The sequence below is a fragment of the Doryrhamphus excisus genome, chromosome 3 (genome assembly GCF_030265055.1).
Source record: "Doryrhamphus excisus isolate RoL2022-K1 chromosome 3, RoL_Dexc_1.0, whole genome shotgun sequence".
Classification (NCBI taxonomy): domain Eukaryota; kingdom Metazoa; phylum Chordata; class Actinopteri; order Syngnathiformes; family Syngnathidae; genus Doryrhamphus; species Doryrhamphus excisus.
The window spans coordinates 13801942-13824487 of record NC_080468.1 but is presented as its reverse complement, the minus strand read 5'-3'; the positions used below and the strand labels follow the sequence as shown (position 1 = coordinate 13824487).

Below are 22546 nucleotides of genomic sequence, written 5' to 3'. Positions count from 1 at the left end.
TCACCATATTTCTATCATGCTTCCAGATGACGGCGTGAGCATTCCCTGCTCCTACACGTCTTTCCTGGCGCCACTCTCCTCATCCAAGCTTTATAACGAAGTCCGAGGCTGTCGGGAGCGCGACAAGGATCCCGAGTGCCATTTTGAAATGCCATATGTCGTACGCCTCCACAACTTCCACCAGCTGGCTGACCCCAAACCATGCTTCACTTTCACCCACCCCACAAAAGGTCCACAAATCTACCCTTTTTATGTCATTTTACTGAAGTTCAAGTCACACCACTCATATTTTTGATATTTTTTTTTACCCCAGATATGAACAATAATCGTTACCAGTGCCTCAAATTCTCAGTGGGTTGTAACACTGTACTCCACGGCTTCGCCGGCTACTTTGAGACCACGCTCTACAAAGACGTTACTCTCAGTAAGTCTACTTCCAAAATGTGTGTGTGCTTTGGGTGATGTTTCACAACTTTAATGGTTTGTTCTCACTAGGTATCAAACCTGACACGCATTCACCCGGAATGTTTTCTTGGTTCCCCATTCTCTTCCCTCTCAAAGTAAGTTCTTCTTTACAGTTACACATAGGTGGTCACGCACTCACCACATATATATACAGAACACGTGTATATGTATCAACTTAAACTGCTTAAATGTGTTATTGTTTATCATGTTCTGCATTTTACGATTTTTTAAAAATCAAACAGAATTTGCAAAAAAATTTAATTTATAGTTCACGGTGACGTCACTAAAGCAGAGTAAAACGCTTCTCCAGGCAGATGGTTGACTTGGTTTAGTATATTTTGCATCAAAATGGTCATCTGGCCAAAATGATGTGTTGCTGCTGGATGTTCACAGTATTCGAGTTACACTCTGAGGTTTTTTTTTTCCTAAAAGAGGAACGTTTAAGACAAAAATGGATGGCGCAAGTGCCGAAAACGAGACAGATGGACGACCAGCTCGATTCTGTTCTTCACAGTGATCATTTCACTGACTAGCATAAACATATTTTGAAAACGCCTACAATTCTGCCAGTACACAGGAAGAAAAAAGACAAGGCAACTTTTTGAGAATTTACCGTTTGCTTTCAAAAATCGAACAATATAGAACATAAAACAATTTATTTTAAGCTAGTCGGGATGGGTAACCTCTTCTCCCAGATGCAGCGCATGGAATCCATGACCCCTCTAGCATACATTAGCATTCAGTAGTCTCGTGTTGCGCGTGGCTCGGAAAGGGGAACCACCAAACGTTGTCTGCCGAAGGTCACCTGTATTTAGAACAGGGGTCTCAAACTCAATTTACTTGGGGGCCACTGGAGCTCGGGTCTGGGTGAGACTGGGCCGCATCAAGGTTTTAAGAAAAATAAAATAAAAATTATTTACAGTTTTATTCCAAATTATTTCCTGCATTTTTTTTGTACCCAGCGTAAAAAAACGCATTTATTAAAAACAAAAAATGTAAAAATCTTCGCTTTGGTTCCAATTTTCTACAATAAAAGCTCTAAAACATTCTACTGTTCTCAAATATCTTACTTTTTATTTTTCTACACAAAATAAGATGAAAAATAATAAATAAATATAATAATAATAATAAAACAGCAAATAATAAAAACTTAAGAAACCACATATAGTTGGTGGGTAGACAAATTATTTTTTTCAGATTAAAATGAACAAAGCATTATTAGAGCCCTGTAGACATGACAAAACACGACTATAGTCACATTTATACTCCTTTTATTTACAACATATTGCGCAAATGCAGGGTCTTGAGACACATGCTAACTCGCAAACTAGAGAGCTAGCGACCTGAACGGTAGCCTTCAAGTTATTTCCTTTAAACTTAAATAGCCAAAAACTTACCACTTCCACACGGATAGGGAGGATTACTATTAACAGTTATTTAACCTTTAACATGAACATGAATCCAACGTAATAATTTTTTCTGGGTACATGATACCATACAGCATCCATATCAAACTTTGCGCGGGCCGCACTAACATTAAACGTTCATATCAAGGCGGGGGGCCTCAAACTAGTGTCCTGCGGGCCACATTTGGCCTGCGGGCCGCGTGTTTGAGACCCCCTGTATTTGGAATAAGACACAAAATAACCATTTTCTTTCTTCTATGTTCTCCTTTTAACAGCAACCCATCTCTGTGTCTCGGGATGACGACGTCACGGTGCGATTCTGGCGCTGCAACAACGGGAAGAAAGTGTGGTACGAATGGGCCGTGACGGAGCCAACCTGCTCGGCCATTCACAACCCGGCGGGACGCTCCTACACGATCGGACTGTAAACAATCACACGCAGTCGTCCACTCTCGTACGTACCTGTCTCTTAGTGTCGGGATGTGAGTACGCCTTGTCTTGTCCGCTGTACCAGGAGTCGGATTAGGTGGAAGACAATGCACTTATTCAACTTCTTCAGCGTTCTTGTGTTGTCTTTTTTTTTTTTTTTACTCGTACACCACATACATAAGACATGCAATCAGCACACATTATGCCTTATTGGACACATTCCATAGGATTATGCATACACAACACAAGAATACAGGACTTTTACTGCATTGACATAACATATACTGCATTGTCCGCAGCTCCCTCTCTTTTGTATTACTGTACTCCATGTCAATAAAGAGTGTAATGTTGTACTCTGCCAATTTTGGGAGTCATGCATTATTAGTTGTTGCATAGCAATCCATTTTATTTTCACCCCTGCTGCAAATGTCTTCACTACACACTTCCCTCCCAGACATTTAGAGATCGATTGCAAGGTGTTAATATCATGGATCATGCCCGCCTCTGGCGTTTTTTTTGCACCCTGCTACGGGGGTAACGGCACAATCGGGGTCAGTGTCCCGTTCCTTTCGGATGCACTTTCATGCTTTAATATCTTCCTGCATGCTTCTCTGACAGGAAGTTACCCAGCATGCCTTGTGGTATATAAATGAGTACAACTTAGTATTGTTTTGCATGCATTTTAGTGTGGAAGCATTTATTTTCACACCCGCAACATCCCTGTAGTGTTGATATTTTTGCTTGTATAGATTGCGGACCTGTGGGGAAACACAGTAAATATTCATTCATTCATTTCGCGAGGGGTGCTGGAGCCTATCCCAGCTGTCTTCAGGTGAGAGGCGGATGCCAGCCAATCACAGGGCACATATAGACAAACAACCATTCACACTCACATTCACACCTATGGACAATTTGGAGTCGCTAATTAACCTAGCATGTTTTTTTGGAATGTGGGAGGAAACCGGAATACCCGGAGAAAACCCACGCATGCATGGGGAGAACATGCAAACTCCACACAGAGATGGCGGAGGGTGGAATTGAACTCAGGTCTTCTCGCTGTGTGGCCTGCAATGTCCACACAAGAGGTTATATGCACAACGAAGCCAGCTGTACGGGGGTAAGGGCACAATCGGGGTCAGTCTCCCGTTCCTTTCGGTTGCGCTTTCATGCTTTAATATCTGCGTACATGGAGCAACGACATGCTGAAGTTCAAAATCTGTTATGCCCAGCATACCTTGTGGGCAATTACGTCTTTGGTTTGGTGGACATTTCAACTAAAAATGTCAAATATCAGGTATTGGTTATACTGTCCCTTTATTTACTTATCTCACATTAATACCGCCTACTTGAATGCCCTTTGAACGCTACCTGTTCACCTTAGCTCATAAACACATCACGGGATTGTCTGTAATGGAGCTTGTCGTTCCAACTCTGTACACTACATGGCATTGTAAACACTGCTTTGTAACACACCTCATATGGATCTGATCTGCCAGAGAAGAAGACATAGCAGGAGAGATCAGTGTTGCCAACTTAGCAACTCACAGTCATCAAACCCTAAGATTGTAGTTCTGTGGGAAATTTTTAAATTTCCACTTCTCTTAGAACTGCCTCTTTAGTGTAACCTATTTTTCAACTTCTCAGGACTATCATTGTGTACTGTAAATTTGTCATATTATGCTGCATAGTTTGCTTGTATGAATAAAAATGTGGCTTATTCTGCTAATGTCATTCAAAAGTTGTAGTCCATAAAAACAATGGATGGATGAGAGGAAGCAGCATCATCGACGTTTCATTCACCTGCTTTTGCACACTACAGGAATGTGGACTCGTACAATGGGATTCAATTGCGGAAGTCATTGGAAAAGCCTTAGGTGGATAATTTGTGTTCAAGTTAATCGAAGTTAAACAGGAAACTGAAGATTTAGTATTCACAATAAGATTTCATGGACGATTTGACATGTTTTACATTAATTAGTGTTGCTACTAAAAATATTTTAAAACAAACAGCGATCTGTGTTGTTGTGCTGTTACATTTTTAACATTTTATTTTGTACTATTATTTACAACACAAAGCAACTACGGACCTTTATTTTGAAAACGTACCGGAAATAAGTGTCACGGTGTCCATTGACGACGACAGCAAGCACCAAGACGGCTGTCAAGCGGTGGAACTGCAAGTGTACATGAGGACTTTTCTTCTTGGCAGAGCCGATAAAGTGCGCAGTGTTGAGTATGTTAATTAGTATATTTGGGCCAAAAAACCCTCCGCGTATAATAAACTAAACTGTCATTCTGACCAAGCTAGCTCTTTGGCTTGGTACCCACGGTTAGCTTGGCGCTATCCGTCTGCTAGCCACTGGCTACACCGGCTGGGTGACCTGCCTCCTTGACTGAGATGCTATCAAAATAACTTTTTTTTGGTACAGACACAACTTTTTGATGTTCTTAAGTCATGCGTAACGCAATTGCTGACGAAAATACTTGTGAATTGTATGACAGAACTAAATGAGTACCTCCACAGGTACATATAGTACTAATATAACACTACAGTAATAGCGTTAACTATTACTGTAATAGCGTTAACTAATATGGTGGTTCCATGGAGATAATATAGTAGTTCCAACACAGTGGCTACTAATCTGTTTTATCTTTCCTCACAAACGCAGAGGCAGCCATGTCTCCATCAATACCACTCCAGGAGATGATCCGGGCCATCAGGTCGGCCAGGACCCAGTGTGAGGAACGGGGAGTCATCCAGAGGGAGTGCGCCGCCATCCGGGCTCAGTTCCGACAATCTGACAGTGAGAGTCGATCCCACAACCTGGCCAAGCTCCTCTACGTGCATATGCTTGGCTACCCCGCGCATTTTGGTCAGGTGAGAGGGTTTTGGGTATTTTGGGTCCATTCACTGTTGAATTATTTACCTGAAGAACGCGTGGTTGGATGGGTCTCGGTAATGTATTACATTGGATATCATATTTTCATCTTCAATGCTAAATCTGCAGTGTTGATAACTGGGTCGCTAATGTCCGTCCAGGCTCCAGATCTGCTGTTTTGTAGCTATGTTCGATTTCCATCTGGAATGTGCAAGGAGATTTTCTCCGCAGGCGCCGGGCCACTTTACATTTTATGGTGTTGTTATCCTTCCTGTTAGATGGAGTGTGTGCGGATGATAGCCAGCCCTCGCTACAGCGAAAAGCGTGTGGGATACTTGGGAGCTATGATGTTGCTGGACGAGAAGCAGGACGCCAGCTTACTCATCACAAACTCCATCAAGAAGTAAGGATGCCGATGGAGTGTAAATGTACTCCATTAATCTCGTTTCATATTATCTACATACTGTATTTGTATATAACTCTGGGAAAAACTGTTGATTTTGTTAATACTTGGGTTGTTTATATTGTTTATTTTTCTATATTGTGTATTTTGTACTGCTTAACTGACTCTGTACTCTTGCTGCTGTGCAATACAAATTCCCCCACTGAGGGACGAATAAAGGCATATCTTAATCTTAATCTTAATACAGCCATTTTTTGTGCTTGTGCCTGTCTTTTCAGTGACCTGTCTCACAGTAGTCAGTACGTGCAGTCTCTGGCTCTGTGCACGCTTGCCTGTATCGGCTCCGCTGAGATGTGCAGAGATCTGGCACCCGAGGTGGACAGGCTGCTCCGGGCCTCCAACTCCTACATTAAGAAGAAGGTAAAGATCTGTATCTGTAGACCTGACGTCTGTGTGCAATGTTGCGTTTTTCTTAAGTATAGTGGATATTCATTCATTCATTTTCTACCGCTTTTTCCTCACGAGGGTCGCGGGGGGTGCTGGAGCCTATCCCAGCTGTCTTTGGGCGAGAGGCAGGGTCGCCAGCCAATCACAGGGCACATATAGACAAACAACCATTCACACTCACATTCATACCTATGGACAATTTGGAGGCGCTAATTAACCTAGCATGTTTTTGGAATGGGGGAGGAAACCGGAGAACCCAGGCATGCACGGGGAGAACATGCAAACGCCACACAGAGATGGCCGAGGGTGGAATTGAACTCGGGTCTCCTAGCTGTGAGGTCTGCGCGCTAACCACTCGGCCGGGCCGTATTCAAACACTTGGTGGGCCGGATGTGGCCCCCAAGCCGTAGTTTTCCCACCGTTGTACTAAATCGTTACTATTTTTCCACCCATCCATTTTCTATGTCGCCATCCAATCACAGGGCACATATAGACAAACAACCATTCACACTCACATTCATACCTATGGACAATTTGGAGTCGCTAATTAACCTAGCATGTTTTTGGAATGTGGGAGGAAACCGGAGTATCCGGAGAAAACCCACGCATGGACGGGGAGAACATGTAAACTCCACACACAGAAGGCCGAGAGTGGAATTGAACCTGCGTCTCCTCCAGTCCAGGGTGTACCCCGCCTCTCGCCCGAAGACAGCTGGGATAGGCTCCAGCGACCCTCGTAAGGCTAAGCAGTAAAAAATGAATGAAAGTTTATCATCAGGTCAAAGTGCACACATGTTGCTTCCTGTTGGTTGTGGTCAAATTCCAGTATTTCCGGTATTACCGTTTTGGTGAGTCCTCTATATTATTTATAACGTACAAGCCGTGTCATTAGTATTCATGCTAGTAGTGTGAGGAACTTGACGGCATTGGGTAATAAAGTGACGTTTTGGTTTCTTCTTCTGTTGTCCCAGGCTGCACTGTGTGCCATCCACATTGTGAGAAAAGTCCCAGAACTCGGGGAGCTCTTCGCCCAGACGGCTCGCTCCCTCCTGGTGGAAAAGCACCACGGTCGGTTGAACGTCAAGACCCGTCCAAGACACACGTTTGCTTTTTTTTGTGTTCAAGGTTGCGGTTGTTTGTTTGTTTTAAGGCGTTCTCCACGGCGCCGTCGTGCTCATCACTGAGTTGTGCGGGTGCAATCCGGAGACGCTGGAGCGCTTCAGAAAGGTACGACGCTGACAGCACACATCTAGGAATGTGGACCCCCCCCCGTATCTACAAGAACATTTGACTATTTGTCCACAGTTGTTAGCCCTGCAGCATTCCCACTTAGCTTATTTGAACAGTATAATGCTTGCATCCTGGTGCTACATGCTACAAAAAGTTTGCTCTTTGTGTATCGCAGACGGTCCCAGATCTCGTTCGAATCATGAAGGGCCTGGTCACCTCCGGTTATTCTCCAGAACACGATGTGGCTGGGATCAGTGATCCCTTCCTGCAGGTTTGTCTACACCCCACAGCGGCTTATATTATTATAAAGGAGGGGTAGGCAACCTATGGTTGACATCACGACTGTGGCAGGCTGGAGTGGTCCCAGCTTGTTTATTTACATCTAAACACCTTCACAAAAGATGGCAAGAAACGGAACACTGACCTTAACTCAGCCAACTGAATGCTGTTGTGGGGTCTTTTGTGACTTCTTCGATGAGTCATTGCTGTGCTCTCCATATCATTTTGGTTGGCCGGCCACTCCTAGGAATTTTCACCTCTATTTCATATTTTCTGTATTTATAGAAGCTGCATGGTGGTTGTGTGGTTAGCGCGCAGACCTCACAGCTAGGAGACGCGGGTTCAATTCTACCTTCCATGTTCTCCCTGTGCATATGCGTGGGTTTTCTCCGGGTACTCCGGTTTCCTCCCACATTCCAAAAACATGCTAGGTTAATTAGCGACTACAAATTGTCCATAGGTATGAATGTGAGTGTGAATGGTTGTTTGTCTATATGTGCCCTGTGACTGGCTGGCCACCAGTCCCGAAGACAGCTGGGATAGGCTCCAGCACCCCCCTGCGACCCTCATGAGGACAAGTGGTAGAAAATGAATTAATGTATTTATGGATAGTGGCTCTCACTGTGGTTTGCTGGAGTCCCAAATTTTAGAAATAGCTTGAATCTCAGTTAAGTAAGTGTATGTTTTAATGGAAGGGCAGTCACTTTTTCCACACCACTGTATAAAACTGAACATCTTAGCTAAGTAGAGCTGAGAGTTAGAAATCATCAGTGTGAACGTGAGTCCAAGCTTTGCATCTTCACGTCCGTAGGTACGAATCCTGAGGCTGCTGAGAATGCTGGGTCGCAACAGCGAGGAAGCTAGTGACGCCATGAACGATCTGCTGGCTCAGGTTGAGTTCACGCTTACGTTAACATGCACGTCGTGTGTGTCATTTGGACTCCATGCAGTGTGGTTGATGTTGCGTTGCCGCGTGTAGGTCGCCACCAACACAGACAGCACGAAGACCGTGGGCAACGCTGTGCTGTACGAAACCGTTCTCACCGTGCTGGACATCAAGTCAGAGAGCGGCCTCAGGGTAGGAGAGTGTTCATTCATAACGTTTGATAGTGAAAAATAAGAAATAATAAACTTAATAGATGCACTTTTTATGTCCTCAGGTGCTGGCTGTGAACATCTTGGGGCGTTTCCTCCTGAACAACGACAGAAACATTCGGTCAGCGCAGCTTTTCAACCTCCCCTTCCTTAAATCCCTTTATCCTCGCTCTCGTCTTATCCCGCATCCTCTGCTCCTTTTTTTTTCTGGGGTTATTCTTCATTTTCATTCCTCAAGGCGGGCCGGTCACGTCTCCGCAGCCCCGGGGAGAAACATCTTGACAGGTTGTCATCAGTCTGAGCTATCTCATCACTTTGCCTGGCTAGATTTTCTCTGGAGCCACGCTAGAAGGTCACTTCTGTCTGCCAGGCAGGGTGAAGGCGGCTCATCAATCGTTCCTCTGGGGTTTTGGTATTGTAATATTTTTCCCAGCTGCTATCCGTAAGGGACAAGAGGTCACTAAACGCGCTTGTCTGCTTTATATACCTGCTGGGGGGGGGGGGGGGGGGGGGGCTTTATCGCTTTGTGGCCGTAATAGGACCGGATTATTGCCCCCTGGGGCCTTTCTGTAATGTGTGTCATTTCCCATGTTTGCCCCCTTTTTGGTGTTCTGATGTATGGAAGCTGATTTTTGTGTGCTTTTGTGTGCATGTGCAGATACATCGCCATGACTTCGCTGCAGAAGATCGTCGTGACAGACAACATAGCTGTGCAGCGTCACAGAGGAACCATCGTGGACTGCTTGAAGGACGCAGACGCTTCTGTCAAACGGTAATATTCCTGCTCGTTCTGCTCATCAAGGTTTTTTTTTTTTTTTTTACTTTGAAATGAACCTGCTTCTGGGCGGCACGGCGGTCTAGTGGTTAGCGCGCAGACCTCACAGCTAGGAGACCAGGGTTCAATTCCACCCTCTGCCATCTCTGTGTGGAGTTTGCATGTTCTCCTCGTGCATGCGTGGGTTTTCTCCGGGTACTCCGGTTTCCTCCCACATTCCAAAAACATGCTAGGTTGATTGACCCTCGTGAGGAAAAAGCGGTAGAAAATGAATGAATGAACCTGCTTCTACTTTTAAGAGAAGTGAACTGTTGTTTTTGCTATTACTGGAATAAAATGACCTCTAAAGCCACTGCTTGGTCATACTGTAGGTCAAAAATGTTCATCCAGTACATCATTCAGTACACCCGCACAAGCCAATAGTAGACAATACTGATACATTCACGGGTATGCTGGAGCCTACCATAGCTGTCTTCAGGCGAGAGGCAGGGTACACCCTGGACTGGTGGCCAGCCGATCACAGGGCACATATAGACAAACAACCATTCACACTCACATTCATACCTATGGACAATTTGGAGTCGCTAATTAACCTAGCATGTTTTTTTTTTGGAATGTGGGAGGAAACCGGAGTACCCGGAGAAAACCCACGCATGCACGGGGAGAACATGCAAACTCCACACAGAGATGGCCGAGGGTGGAATTGAACTCAGGTCTCCTAGTTGCGAGGCCTGTGCGCAATCTAGCTAATATTTTATAATTAAACTCTGGACATGTTTTATATAGCTGTACCGTAAAACGGGATTATAAGGGATAATCTTTGAGGTAATAAGGGACAATTTTCGGGAAAAATGTTTTAAATGAAATTCTGCCTTTCATGTTAAACAGGAAGCTGCTTTGTGTTGTTTTTTTCCAAAGAAGCATATATTCTTGAACAAATCCTTAAAAAAAATTCCCGAAAATTTACCCTTATTACCTCGTTTTATGGTATATTTTCTTTTATTGATTCTGTTCCACAGATAGTAATGATAATGCACACTGAAAGTTGCTTGCCAACCGCCAATGAACAACAGAAAAAAACAAAGCCAATGCAGCCAGTCCTGATACAGTACAGTTGTAATGAGAAGATGAGAAACAACCAAAACGAAAGTAATTTTAGGAGAAAAGTTAGAATACTATGGGACTAAAGTTATAATATTAGGGAAAGAAAATATACAGAGAGACAGAATGTTGAAATATTTGTTACATTTTAAGAAAAAAACAGCAAAAACGGGAGGAAAGAGCAAAGTTGATATTACTGGTAATAATAGTCTTTTTCACCTACAGCAGCTACAAACTGAGTTTTTTTGAAAATATATAAATATATGGCATATTTGTACATTCTTCACTGTGTGGCCCTTGCTAGAAAAAGTTTGGACACCCCTGGTCTAGGGCCAAACCCCCCCGATTCATCCAAACGACAAGCTTTCGATTAATTGACGAAGAAAACAATTAAGTTAATAATCCTCACTGTTATTAAATGAATATAAATGAGTAAACAATTAGAAGCATACAGTACATCTTGTTAAAGCATCTTCCTGCTGGAAAATGTTATATGTTTTGATTTGTGAGAGGGCGCCCTCTGCTGGATTCATAGCTGTGACACCCCCTGCAGATGGCACCATCAAGCCACTTCATATTCAAGTCACCATTATGAAAGACAAAAATAAATCCTTCCTTAAAAACTTCTTCCTGCCTTCTCTTGTTCAGGCGCGCCCTGGACCTCTCCTTAGCGCTGGTGTCCGCCAGCAACATCCGCTCCATGATGAAGGAGTTACTCGTCTTCCTCTCCTCCTGCCCGCCTGAACTCCGAGCCGAAGCAGCCAGCGGAATATTCAACGCCGCAGAGAAGTGAGTGAATCCCGCACGCACACGCCGTTGACATGATGCCTTCACATGCATGAGCGGCGTTGTCTTTCAGTGGGAATCGCTTGACTGTCTCTCAATGACGTGGCTGTGTGTTTCCACTCGTTCACTCTGTCCCTGCACAGCAGCACATCGCTAGTGGATATGTGTGTTTCTGACACCATTGTGTGTGTGTGTGTGTGTTAGGTATGCACCCTCCCAGCGCTGGCACATTGACACCATCCTGCATGTCCTCACCACGGTAAATACTGACTCTATCACACGACATCGCCATGTAATTCTACAGTAATCCCTCCTTAATTGCCGTTTGTTTTTAACATTATTAGAGCCCTCTAGACATGAAATAACACCCCTATAGTCACTTTACACTCATATTAGCCAATATAGCAGACATAATAAGAGAAAATAAGACAGAATATAAAGTAATGTAGATTTTATATAGAGCGAGGGATTACTGTACTTCCATTTTAAGGAACTCAAAAGTGGCGTAATTATTATTACATACAGTGGTGTGAAAAAGTGATTGCCCCCATTCCAGATTAATTTTTTGTTTGTCACACTTCAATGTTTCAGATCGTGGAACAAATGTAAATATTAGTCAATGACAACACAAAATGCAGTTTCTAAATGAAACGTTTTATTGTTAAAGGTGCACAAAAAGTGATTTCCCAATAAAGCTAATAACTGGTTGGGCCACCCTTAGCAGCAACAACTGCAATCAAGTGTTTGGGATAACTTGCAATGAGTCTCTTACAGGGCTGTGGAGGAATTTTGCAGACTTGTTGTCATTCGGCCACATTGGAGGCCACCCTTAGCAGCAACAACTGCAATCAAGCGTTTGGGATAACTTGCAATGAGTCTCTTACTGCGCTGTGGAGGAATTTTGCAGAATTGTTGTCATTCAGCCACATTGGAGGCCACCTTTAGCAGCAACAACTGCAATCAAGCGTTTGGGATAACTTGCAATGAGTCTCTTACTGTGCTGTGGAGGAATTTTGCAGAATAGTTGTCATTCAGCCACATTGGAGGCCACCCTTAGCAGCAACAACTGCAATCAAGTGTTTAGCATAACTTGCAATGAGTCTCTTACTCCGCTGTGAGGGAATTTTGCAAAATTGTTGTCATTCAGCCACATTGGAGGCCACCCTTAGCAGCAACAACTGCAATCAAGCGTTTGTGATAACTTGCAATGAGTCTCTTACTGCGCTGTGGAGGAATTTTGCAGAATTGTTGTCATTCAGCCACATTGGAGGCCACCCTTAGCAGCAACAACTGCAATCAAGCGTTTGTGATAACTTGCAATGAGTCTCTTACTGCATTTTGCAGAATTGTTGTCATTCAGCCATATTGGAGGCCACCCTTAGCAGCAACAACTGCAATCAAGCGTTTGGGATAACTTGCAATGAGTCTCTTACTGTGCTGTGGAGGAATTTTGCAGAATTGTTGTCATTAGGCCACATTGGAGGCCACCTTTAGCAGCAACAACTGCAATCAAGCGTTTGGGATAACTTGCAATGAGTCTCTTACTGCGCTGTGAGACAAGGGGTGACAGCATTTGTGGATAATGGCTCTCACTGTGGTCGGCTGGAGTCCCATGCTTTAGAAATGGCTTAATAACCTTTTCCATACTTATAGTAGATTTCAGTTACATTCTTTCCAGGTGGGACAATCACTTTTTCACACAGGATCATGTAGCTTTGTATTTAAAAACTGCATTTTGTGTTGTCATTTATTAATATTTATCATTTTTTTGATGATGTGACACATGAAAGTGTGACAAATGTGCAGAAAAAAAAACACATTTGGTGTGTGCTCAGTTACATTATTTTGAAAGTTAAGTGTGTGTGTGTCATTGTTGCTCACGTATTCCCACACTGGCAGGCCGGCGGTGACGTGAGAGATGAAACCGTCCCCAATCTGATCCTGCTCATCACCAGCGCTTCCGAGCTTCACTGCTACACCGTTCACAAGCTGTACCGGGCGCTGTTCACCGACATCTCTCAGGTGTGTGTGTGTGGCGATAATGCGATAAAGTGTTGAAAGACATGTGACTCGTTGTTGTTGTTGTTGTGTGTGTTGTCTACAGCAACCTCTGGTCCAGGTGGCGTGCTGGTGCATCGGCGAGTACGGGGACCTGCTGCTCAAAGGAGAATGTCAGGAGATGGAGCCCGTCGAGGTTACACATGAAGTTCGATGCTTCTCTTGGATTTGCTTGGAAATAGTTTTTACTTCACTGTTGACAAATTTTCTGAGTAGCTGACCGAGGACAGCGTGCTGGACGCCTTGGAGACGGTCCTGCAGTCCCACATGTCCACCCCGGTGACCAGAGGCTTTGCTCTCACCGCCACCATGAAGCTGAGCACCCGCATCACCCAGAATGTGGAGTAAGTAAAGTGGAGTATATAAATATTATCATTTTGTTATCAATCTTTGTTTCATGACTTGCTTACTTACTGAATTTGAATGTGTCTAGCCGAATCCGAAGCATTGTGAGCATTTACGGGAGCTGCATGGACGTGGAGCTCCAGCAGAGGGCGGTGGAGTACAACGCCCTCTTCCAAAAATACGACCACATGAGGTTTGTTTTGTGGGTTCTTGGCGTGTTACCAAGGCGACGTTACCGAGGTGCTGACAGCCTGTTGATCGTCTCCGCAGGGCAGCCGTGCTGGAGAGGATGCCCGTGTTTGAGAAGAACTCTCCGGGTCATACCGACGGAGAGTCCACGGGGGATGGCGGCGTCAAAGAGGTGGACAGGGTGAAGCAGAGAGAGGTCTCTCTGCCGCCGCAACAACCTGCCAATCAGGTGAGAAAATCACGTGACATCAGCACATGACATGCTGTTGGAGACAGTACTTTATTTTAATAACATTTTGTCTTTTTCCTCATTTCTGTTGATTTCTTTTCATTTTCCAAATGTTTTCAGCCTACTTTCTTGTTTCTATCTGTTAATTAGGACTTCATTCCCGTGATATTTGAGTTGAGTTTCTGACCAAGGCACTCCAATAATACCATTATTCTTATTATTCTTATTATTCTTATTATTCTTATTATTCTTATTATTCTTATTATTCTTATTATTCTTATTATTCTAATTCTTATTATTATTATTATTATTATTATTATTATTGCTGTTGTTATTGTTATTACTACTACTACTATATAATAATAAAATTATAAATAATAATAATAATAATTTTATATTATTACTAATAATAATATAATAACAACAATATAATATTATATATATAATATATAATAATATGTTATTATTATTAATAATAATAATTATTAGATTATTACTACTAATAATAATAATCATATAATAATAATATTACATACCTAAACACAGATTACAGATTACACACCTAAGCACACACACACTGCGTCATCATCGTTATTATTAATATTATATTATTAGTATTAATAATAATAATATAATAATACCTAATACCTACACACCCACCCTGCAACATCATCATCATTATTATTATTATATTATATTATGATTACTACTACTACTAATAATAATAATTATTATATTATTACTACTACTACTCTACAACAAATAATAATAATATAATAATAATATAATAATATAATAATAACGATGATGACACACACACTGCGTCATCATCGTTATTATGATTATATTATTATTACTAATTATTATTATTATTATTATATTATTACTACTACTGCTACTACTACTAATAATAATTATATTATTGTTACTACTGCTAATAATAATTATTATTATATTATTACTACTACTACTACTGCTAATAATAATAATAACAACACGTGTGTGTGTTTAGGTATGTAATCTGTTGGACTTGCTGGGGGACTCAGAGGAGCCTGTTCATCCGGGTCCAGCTCAGGGTGGCACAGCGCCCGGCCTGTCCAACAACCCCATAAGACCTGCTGGAGAGGACCTGCTGGATCTGTTGGGAGGCTTTGAGCCAACCCCGGCGACTCCAGGTATTCACCCCCCCAGCGCCCCCCCCTAATTTCAGCCTCATTGCTGAGTTTAATGACCGCTCATGTCAACTGATTTGGACAAAGTTAAAGAATAATACATGACGTGCATAAGTGACATGACTGTACTGATGGGTGCCAGCCCCCGCGGCGAGCATCTACCAGAAGAACGGCGTAACGTTGACGCTGGCATGTGAGAAGCACTCCGACTCTGGCCTGACGGTCACCCTGACGGCCTCCAACTCCTCCAACTTGGACGTGACAAGCTTGACACTCCAGGCTGCCGTTCCTAAGGTTGGTTGGACGTCACGGTGGTGGCGGTCATGATAGGAGCGTCGCCGGCCTCATGATGAATGTGATGCTTTCAGAGCGTCCACTTGCACATGAAGGCCCCCAGTGGAGACACGCTGCCGGCACGAGGCGCCGCTCAGGTGACCCAGTTGGTCCTTCTCAGTAATCCCAACAAGGTGGGTGGGGGGCCGCACATCTTCTACACACATGTTTTGTGAAGCCGTGTAAATACCAATATCGTATGTTCTCTAAGATGAAAGCAGCCTTTTATACGTCAATGATGCTTTTCTTTGCTTTTTTTATTAGTAGTTACTGAGGAACTAAGGCACATACATTGAGAGTAGTTACTGGGGAACTAATGAGTAGTTACTGAGGAACTAATGAGTAGTTACTGAGGAACTAATGAGTAGTTACTGAGGAACTAATGAGTAGTTACTGAGGAACTAATGAGTAGTTACTGAGGAACTAATGCACATACATTGAGAGTAGTTACCGGGGAACTAATGAGTAGTTATTGAAGAACTAATGAGTAGTTACTGAGGAACTAAGGCACAAACATTGAGAGTAGTTACTGAGGAACTAATGAGTAGTTGCTGAGGAACGAATGAGTAGTTACCGAGGAACTAATGATTAGTTACTGGGGAACTAAGGCACATACATTGAGAGTAGTTACTGAGGAACTAATGAGTAGTTACTGAGGAACTAATGAGTATTTACCGAGTAACTAATGAGTAGTTACTGAGGAACTAAGGCACATACATTGAGAGTAGTTACTGAGGAACTAAGGCACATACATTGAGAGTAGTTCCTGAGGAACTAATGCACATACATTGAGAGTAGTTACTAAGAAACTAATGAGTAGTTACTGAGGAACTAAGGCACATACATTGAGAGTAGTTACTGAGGAACTAAGGCACATGCATTGAGAGTAGTTACTGAGGAACTAAGGCACATGCATTGAGAGTAGTTACTGAGGAACTAATGAGTAGTTACTGAGGAACTAAGGCACATACATTGAGAGTAGTTACTGAGGAACTAAGGTACATACATTGAGAGTAGTTACTGGTGACCTAATGAGTACTTACTGAAGAACTGAGGCACATACATTGAGAGTAGTTACTGGGGAACTAATGCACATGCATTGAGAGTAGTTACTGAAGAACTAAGGTGCATACATTGAGAGTAGTTACTGAGGAACTAATGAGTAGTTACTGAGGAACTAAGGCACATACATTGAGAGTAGTTTCTGAGGAACGAAGGCAAATGCATTGAGAGTAGTTACTGAGGAACTAAGGCACGTGCATTGAGAGTAGTTACTGAGGAACTAAGGTGCAAACATTGAGAGTAGTTACCGAGGAACTAATGAGTAGTTACTGAGGAATTAAGGCACATACATTGAGAGTAGTTACTGAGGAACTAGTGGATAGTTATTGTAAATTGTATTTTCCCATGTGGCGTGGGCCGCCCTTTGGACACGCCTGCTAATGTCCGTCCGTCCGTCTCGCCTCCTGTTCCCTGCAGGTCAACCTGAAGATGAGGATACGGATATCCTACTCAAGCCAAGGTTCTGCCGTTCAGGACACGGTTCAGGTTGATTCCTTTCCTGGACTCGGTGTGTGAGCATCTCACCTAAACACTACACTTCCTCAAATTCCAGTTTTTTTTATTAGAAAACACAACCTCCGTCAAACTGATATTCCAACTTTGGAATACTGCTCAATAATCAAGTATTGCTAAGCGTTTACAGTGGCAACCGTATACAAAACGCCAACATTCAGGGTTGTTTTTATTTTATCTAGCATTCCCTCTTCTTCAAGCCATTGCTCTTTGAAATACATGGGAGTAGAACCTTTGCACCCTCACTTCTCCTGTGCCTTTCTCTACCGTGGAGTCTTATTAGGGCCGCATTGGGGGAAAGAAATAGCGTACTAGTAAGAAAGTTGTACATTTACGAGAAAAAAAAGTAGTAAATTTACGAGAAAAACACTATTTCTACATTGATGACAACAAAAAGTACATCGACAAGCTTTTTACTTGTACATTTACAAGAAAAAAAAACACTATTAGCAGACTGAAACGTCTCCAAGAGCTATATGACCTTTTCCCAAGGTCAAAGGTCACATCAGTCCTTCCTTTTTATAGCGGCCTCAGGCAACTCCTGTTACGACTGAATATTAGATTAATGTGAGACTTCCAGAATAAAGTCATAGATTTACAGGAGACGGGGCGGCACGGTGGTCGAGTGGTTAGCGCGCAGACCTCACAGCTAGGAGACAAGGGTTCAATTCCACCCTCGGCTATCTCTGTGTGGAGTTTGCATGTTCTCCCCCGTGCATGCGTGGGTTTTCTCCGGGTACTCCGGTTTCCTCCCACATTCCAAAAAAACATGCTAGGTTAATTAGCGACTCCAAATTGTCCATAGGTATGAATGTGAGTGTGAATGGTTGTTTGTCTATATGTGCCCTGTGATTGGCTGGCCACCAGTCCAGGGTGTACTCTCACCCGAAGACAGCTGGGATAGGCTCCAGCGAATGAATGAATTTACAGGAGAAAACTGGTACAGGCATTATCTGAGACAGCTATAAAAAAAGGGAGTGGGGTCAGGAAGGCAAAGTGAGACATGGCAGCTGTTTTGCTGCCATGTTACAAATAAATTTCCCTCTTGACACTATTTTGTGGCCCTAATACTCCGTCCTATTTGACCCTTTTTGTGTGCTGAGGTTTTTAATGGTTAAATAAAGTTGCCAGCATTTCAATTTCAGGAAGTTTTACCCCAAGAGTCTTTATTGCCATGTATATAGATTCACATGGTTACATCAACTATTTTATTTCTGTACAATGAATATGAAGATGCTGAGTGCTGGACAACGTCATGGGTGATCCAAGTTTGTCTGTGATATCGTTTTCCAATAAAAACGATGTGCGCGTTGATCGAGAAGACGACGCATGGCTCAACTTCAGCATTTATTAACAAGCATTAAAGAGCAACAGCCCGAGTGCTTCTATGAGCGGGACAAACCCAGAAAGCCAATATGGGTTACAAAAACATCCATGAATCAAACATCCTTTTTTTTTTTTCCATCCGGAAGGGCGTTTTGGGCGGTCGTGAGGGGTGGGTAATGATGGGAACGCCGAAAGCGTTGGCACACGGCCGGCACCCGGGTTGGGGCGCCGCTCATGATGAGGTGACGTGGGTGGCCTTCCCTCCTCTTAGCGCCAGCACGAGATGGAGCACCGAGCCGCCCTGGATCTTGTAGTCCGCCGCCGTCTTCTCATCGTTCCTGATCAAGATACACGTGACATGACTGACAGGAAAGCAAAGACGTGGACGTACGCCATTTCCTGAAGGCGGGGGTCCACTCCGATATCAACAATACTAAAAGGTAGTCTTCCGCTTTCACAAATATTTAGTTTGAAAATACATTTGATTAATTAAAAAATATTTAATTCAATATTTAATTCATGTAAATATTTAATAGTTTTTCATCATGTATTTTGCATTTTTTCCCCTCCGACAATAGACTAAAATATATATCCTATGTTTTTATTCTGACTGCAGTCATGATCCATAAATACGCCAAAATCATTCAATCTTAAATGTTATTTTAATATAGTTTTTCATCATTTTTGTATTTTTTTTCCCTATGACAATAGACTAAAATATATATCCTGTTTTTTTTCTGACTGCAGTCATGATCCATAAATACGTCAAAATCATTCAATCTTAAATGTCATTTTTAATGTAGTTTTTCATCATTTATTTTGTATTTTTTCCCTCTCCGACAACAGATTAAAATATATATCCTGTTTTTTTCTGACTGCAATCATGATCCATGAATATGTCAAAATCATTCAATTTTAAATGTTATTTTTAATGTAGTTTTTCATCATTTATTTTGTATTTTTTTCCCTCTGACAATAGATTAAAATATATATCCTATGTTTTTATTCTGACTGTAGTCATGATCCATAAATACGTCAAAATCATTCAATCTTAAGTTATTTTTAATGTACTTTTGTAGTAGTGCACAATCACGATGCAGTACTTACAGCCCCCCAAAATTGCAGACTTTATATATTTTTTTAAATAAATTAAAATGTATTGTAAAATGATATTAATTATATATATTATATGAATTAAAATCATTATATTAATTATAAATAAATTAAATAAAAATAATTTAATATTTTTAATAATTATCCTCCAAACGAAAATACATTTTTTTCATGAAGCACTGAGTTTTCCACTTGTTCAGCGGTCCTTCAATGCACCGCAGCTTCTATGAGATGAGACTAACAAGCAAGGCTGAAGCCGATTCCAGGTATCGTGTTCTGATACCTGTGTAATTCACGTAAAATCCCATATGTCCCGATACCACGTGTGGACGTTTCCAACCCGTTAGCTGCGGCGTTCTTTTGGCACAGTTGCGGCCTGTTTGAGGTTTTAAAGTAATCTGCACTGCAAAATACAGTCCTACCCGTTTAGTAGCGGCACTAGAATCGTGTACTAATTAAAGAGCTCACATCTGTTTCCCACTGTAGATGAGTCTTTGTTGTTGAGGGGGGATGCCTTCTTTTTCCTCCACCCTTTCTTTAATTCGCTCCACCTAGAAATATAAGCAAGTAAATGTATTACTATGTATTGTTTTTCTTCTTTAAATGGCTTTACCTTGTCTGTGGGCTCAATGTCGATCTCGATTTCTTTCCCAGTCAGAGTCTGTAAGACAACGATTCATTTTCAGGTGTCTTGTTTTTATTTCTAAATGTGTTTTGTTCAACTTGTGCAAGTTATTCAGCCGAAACTGTCCAATTGTAAGTACTGTAGAATACAATGGAATAGATTTGGCGGTCTCACACGTAGCTTGTTTACCTTTCGGCGATGCAACTGATAGCAATTATGCTAGGAGATGAAGGTACTGATGAATAGTTGATTCATTCATTCAATAACAAATTCACACAGCCGACGTATTATTATTATTATTAATATTGTTCTTTTTTAATCACGCAATCGGCAGTGTCATCTTTAAAATACTGCTACTAAAATAAAGAACCAAAAATCCTCCCCAGAACAAGCGACCATCTTATTTTAACGGACACCCACAAAGAGCACAACCTCGTCAGCAGCGCTGCTTTCGTATTTCGTAGCAAATAAATAACGTCTTACCTTCACTTTAATCAGCATTTTTAAATGTGAATATGATACAACTTTAAATTATACGACCATGTACAATAACAGCGCGCTGATAGTGTCGGTACTTCTAAACTGGTCGCCGGGATGATTCAGGACTACTTCCGATGTAACGTACTAAACCTTCCGCCCAATGTGTAGTCGTGCAAAGTTCCGCTTTGTCATTTGATTATTTTTTTTTAGTATTTTGCGTTCTCTAATTTTAGTGATTAAACTTCCGAGTCGACAGTGTGAAATTATACACGTATTTGTACACTAATACGTGAATCAATTATTTAATTTTTTGTACGTCGTAAATAAATTTTGAATTTTACAATGACGGTGTAATGATAGAACGAGAAAGTCTTGTTCGTATACATACGTAAATGTTAACGTGCCAACTGTTTGGGATCTTTACACTAAAAAATAATTCAAAGTGAGATTCATTACTACAGATAAATGTATGGAGTACTGTAGTGACAGGCGTTTCCGGGTGTTGCATTTAGGTTCATTCAGGACATTTTCATTTACTCCTTTTTATCCTTGTAAAAGAGTACGATTCTTATTGTTTTACTTGCAGAGTACAACAAAATAATGTCAAACAAAGTTGAAGTCTTAAAATGTTCACAAGTACGTCGATTTAATAGATTTCTTAGTGTTGGCCTGAAAACACCGCGAGAAGGCGAAGTAACCACAACTGTTGCTAACTCCTCAGTAAGGAAAGCGACGATTGGCTGTTGGAAAAGTCGGTAATAATCAGAATCATGTACTTTTCTGGTGGAAAGTTCAGAGTTTATCTTATATTTCCCTTATTTTTAAATGTAAATATTGTCATTATGAAGTCTTAAAATGTAAGTACGTCGATTTATTTGATGTGTTAGTATTGGCCTGAAAACACCGCGAGAATGCGAAGTAACCAGGACTGTTGCTAACTCCTCAGTAAGGAAAGCAGCGATTGGCTGTTGGAAAAGTAGGTAATAATAATAATCATGTACTTTTCTAGTGGAAATATAAGAATTTATCTTACAATTTCCCGTATTTTTTGGAAACCTTTCCTTATTTTTAAATGCAAATACTGTTATTATGAAGTCTTAAAATGTAAGTACGTCGATTTAATAGATTTGTTAGTGTTGGCCTGAAAACACCACGAGAAGGCGAAGTAACCACGACTGTGTTGCTAACTCCTCAGTAAGGAAAGCAGCGATTGGCTGTTGTAAAAATCGGAAATAATCACAATCATGTACTTTTCTAGTGGAAATATCAGAATTTATCTTACATTTCTCATATTTTTGGAAACTTTTCCTTATTTTTAAATGCAAATACTGTCATTATGAAGTCTTAAAATGTAAGTACGTCGATTTAATAGATTTGTTAGTGTTGGCCTGAAAACACCGCGAGAAGGCGAAGTAACCACGACTGCTGCTAACTCCTCAGTAAGGAAAGCAGCGACTGGCTGTTGTAAAAGTCGGTAATAATCACAATCATGTACTTTTCTAGTGGAAATATCAGAATTTATCTTACATTTCTCATATTTTTGGGAAACTTTTCCTTATTTTTAAATGTATGAAGTAAGATAGCTGTCAAAAAGGTGTGTGCATGATTTTAACCATTAATACTGTCATTATGAAGTCTTAAAATGTAAGTACGTCGATTTAATAGATTTGTTAGTGTTGGCCTGAAAACACCGCGAGAAGGCGAAGTAACCACGACTGCTGCCAACTCCTCAGTAAGGAAAGCAGCGATTGGCTGTTGTAAAAGTCGGTAATAATCATAATAATGTACTTTTCTAGTTGAAAGATC

General features: G+C 41.6%; 3 protein-coding genes across 4 annotated transcripts in view; 2 read left to right on the top strand and 1 right to left on the bottom strand.

The window, feature by feature from the left end:
* Window positions 1–2467, top strand: part of prmt5 (protein arginine methyltransferase 5) — a 10489-nt gene extending 8022 nt beyond the window's left edge. Inside the window, exons 13-16 of the mRNA XM_058066738.1 lie at window positions 27–230; window positions 314–424; window positions 496–560; window positions 2147–2467. Coding sequence (XP_057922721.1) covers window positions 27–230; window positions 314–424; window positions 496–560; window positions 2147–2299 — 533 coding nt within the window. The 3' untranslated portion in view covers window positions 2300–2467. The remainder of the gene's footprint in view (window positions 1–26; window positions 231–313; window positions 425–495; window positions 561–2146) is intronic.
* Window positions 2468–4406: 1939 nt separating this feature from the next.
* Window positions 4407–18938, top strand: ap1g2 (adaptor related protein complex 1 subunit gamma 2). Of its 2 annotated transcripts, none has more exons than XM_058068388.1 (22): window positions 4407–4519; window positions 4970–5178; window positions 5458–5582; window positions 5861–6002; window positions 7001–7097; window positions 7180–7256; window positions 7435–7530; window positions 8350–8430; window positions 8518–8616; window positions 8699–8754; window positions 9292–9405; window positions 11158–11298; window positions 11500–11554; window positions 13195–13317; window positions 13400–13489; window positions 13570–13697; window positions 13787–13891; window positions 13969–14116; window positions 15129–15291; window positions 15431–15582; window positions 15657–15755; window positions 17101–18938. In XM_058068388.1, exons 2-22 carry the CDS (start codon window positions 4978–4980, stop codon window positions 17197–17199), a joined length of 2391 nt encoding a protein of 796 aa, XP_057924371.1. In that variant the 5' UTR covers window positions 4407–4519; window positions 4970–4977; the 3' UTR covers window positions 17200–18938. The 2 variants fall into 2 exon arrangements, with proteins under 2 accessions (XP_057924371.1, XP_057924370.1); XM_058068387.1 differs by having other exon boundaries at window positions 4426–4533; window positions 17101–18664.
* nedd8l (NEDD8 ubiquitin like modifier, like) lies at window positions 18531–20910 on the bottom strand. Its single transcript, XM_058068389.1, has 4 exons — window positions 20744–20910; window positions 20249–20296; window positions 20104–20186; window positions 18531–18860 (listed from the first exon to the last, which is right to left on the bottom strand). The coding sequence occupies exons 1-4, from the start codon at window positions 20759–20761 to the stop codon at window positions 18755–18757; spliced, it is 255 nt and encodes an 84-aa protein (XP_057924372.1). The 5' UTR covers window positions 20762–20910; the 3' UTR covers window positions 18531–18754.
* Between the last annotated feature and the right edge of the window lie 1636 nt (window positions 20911–22546).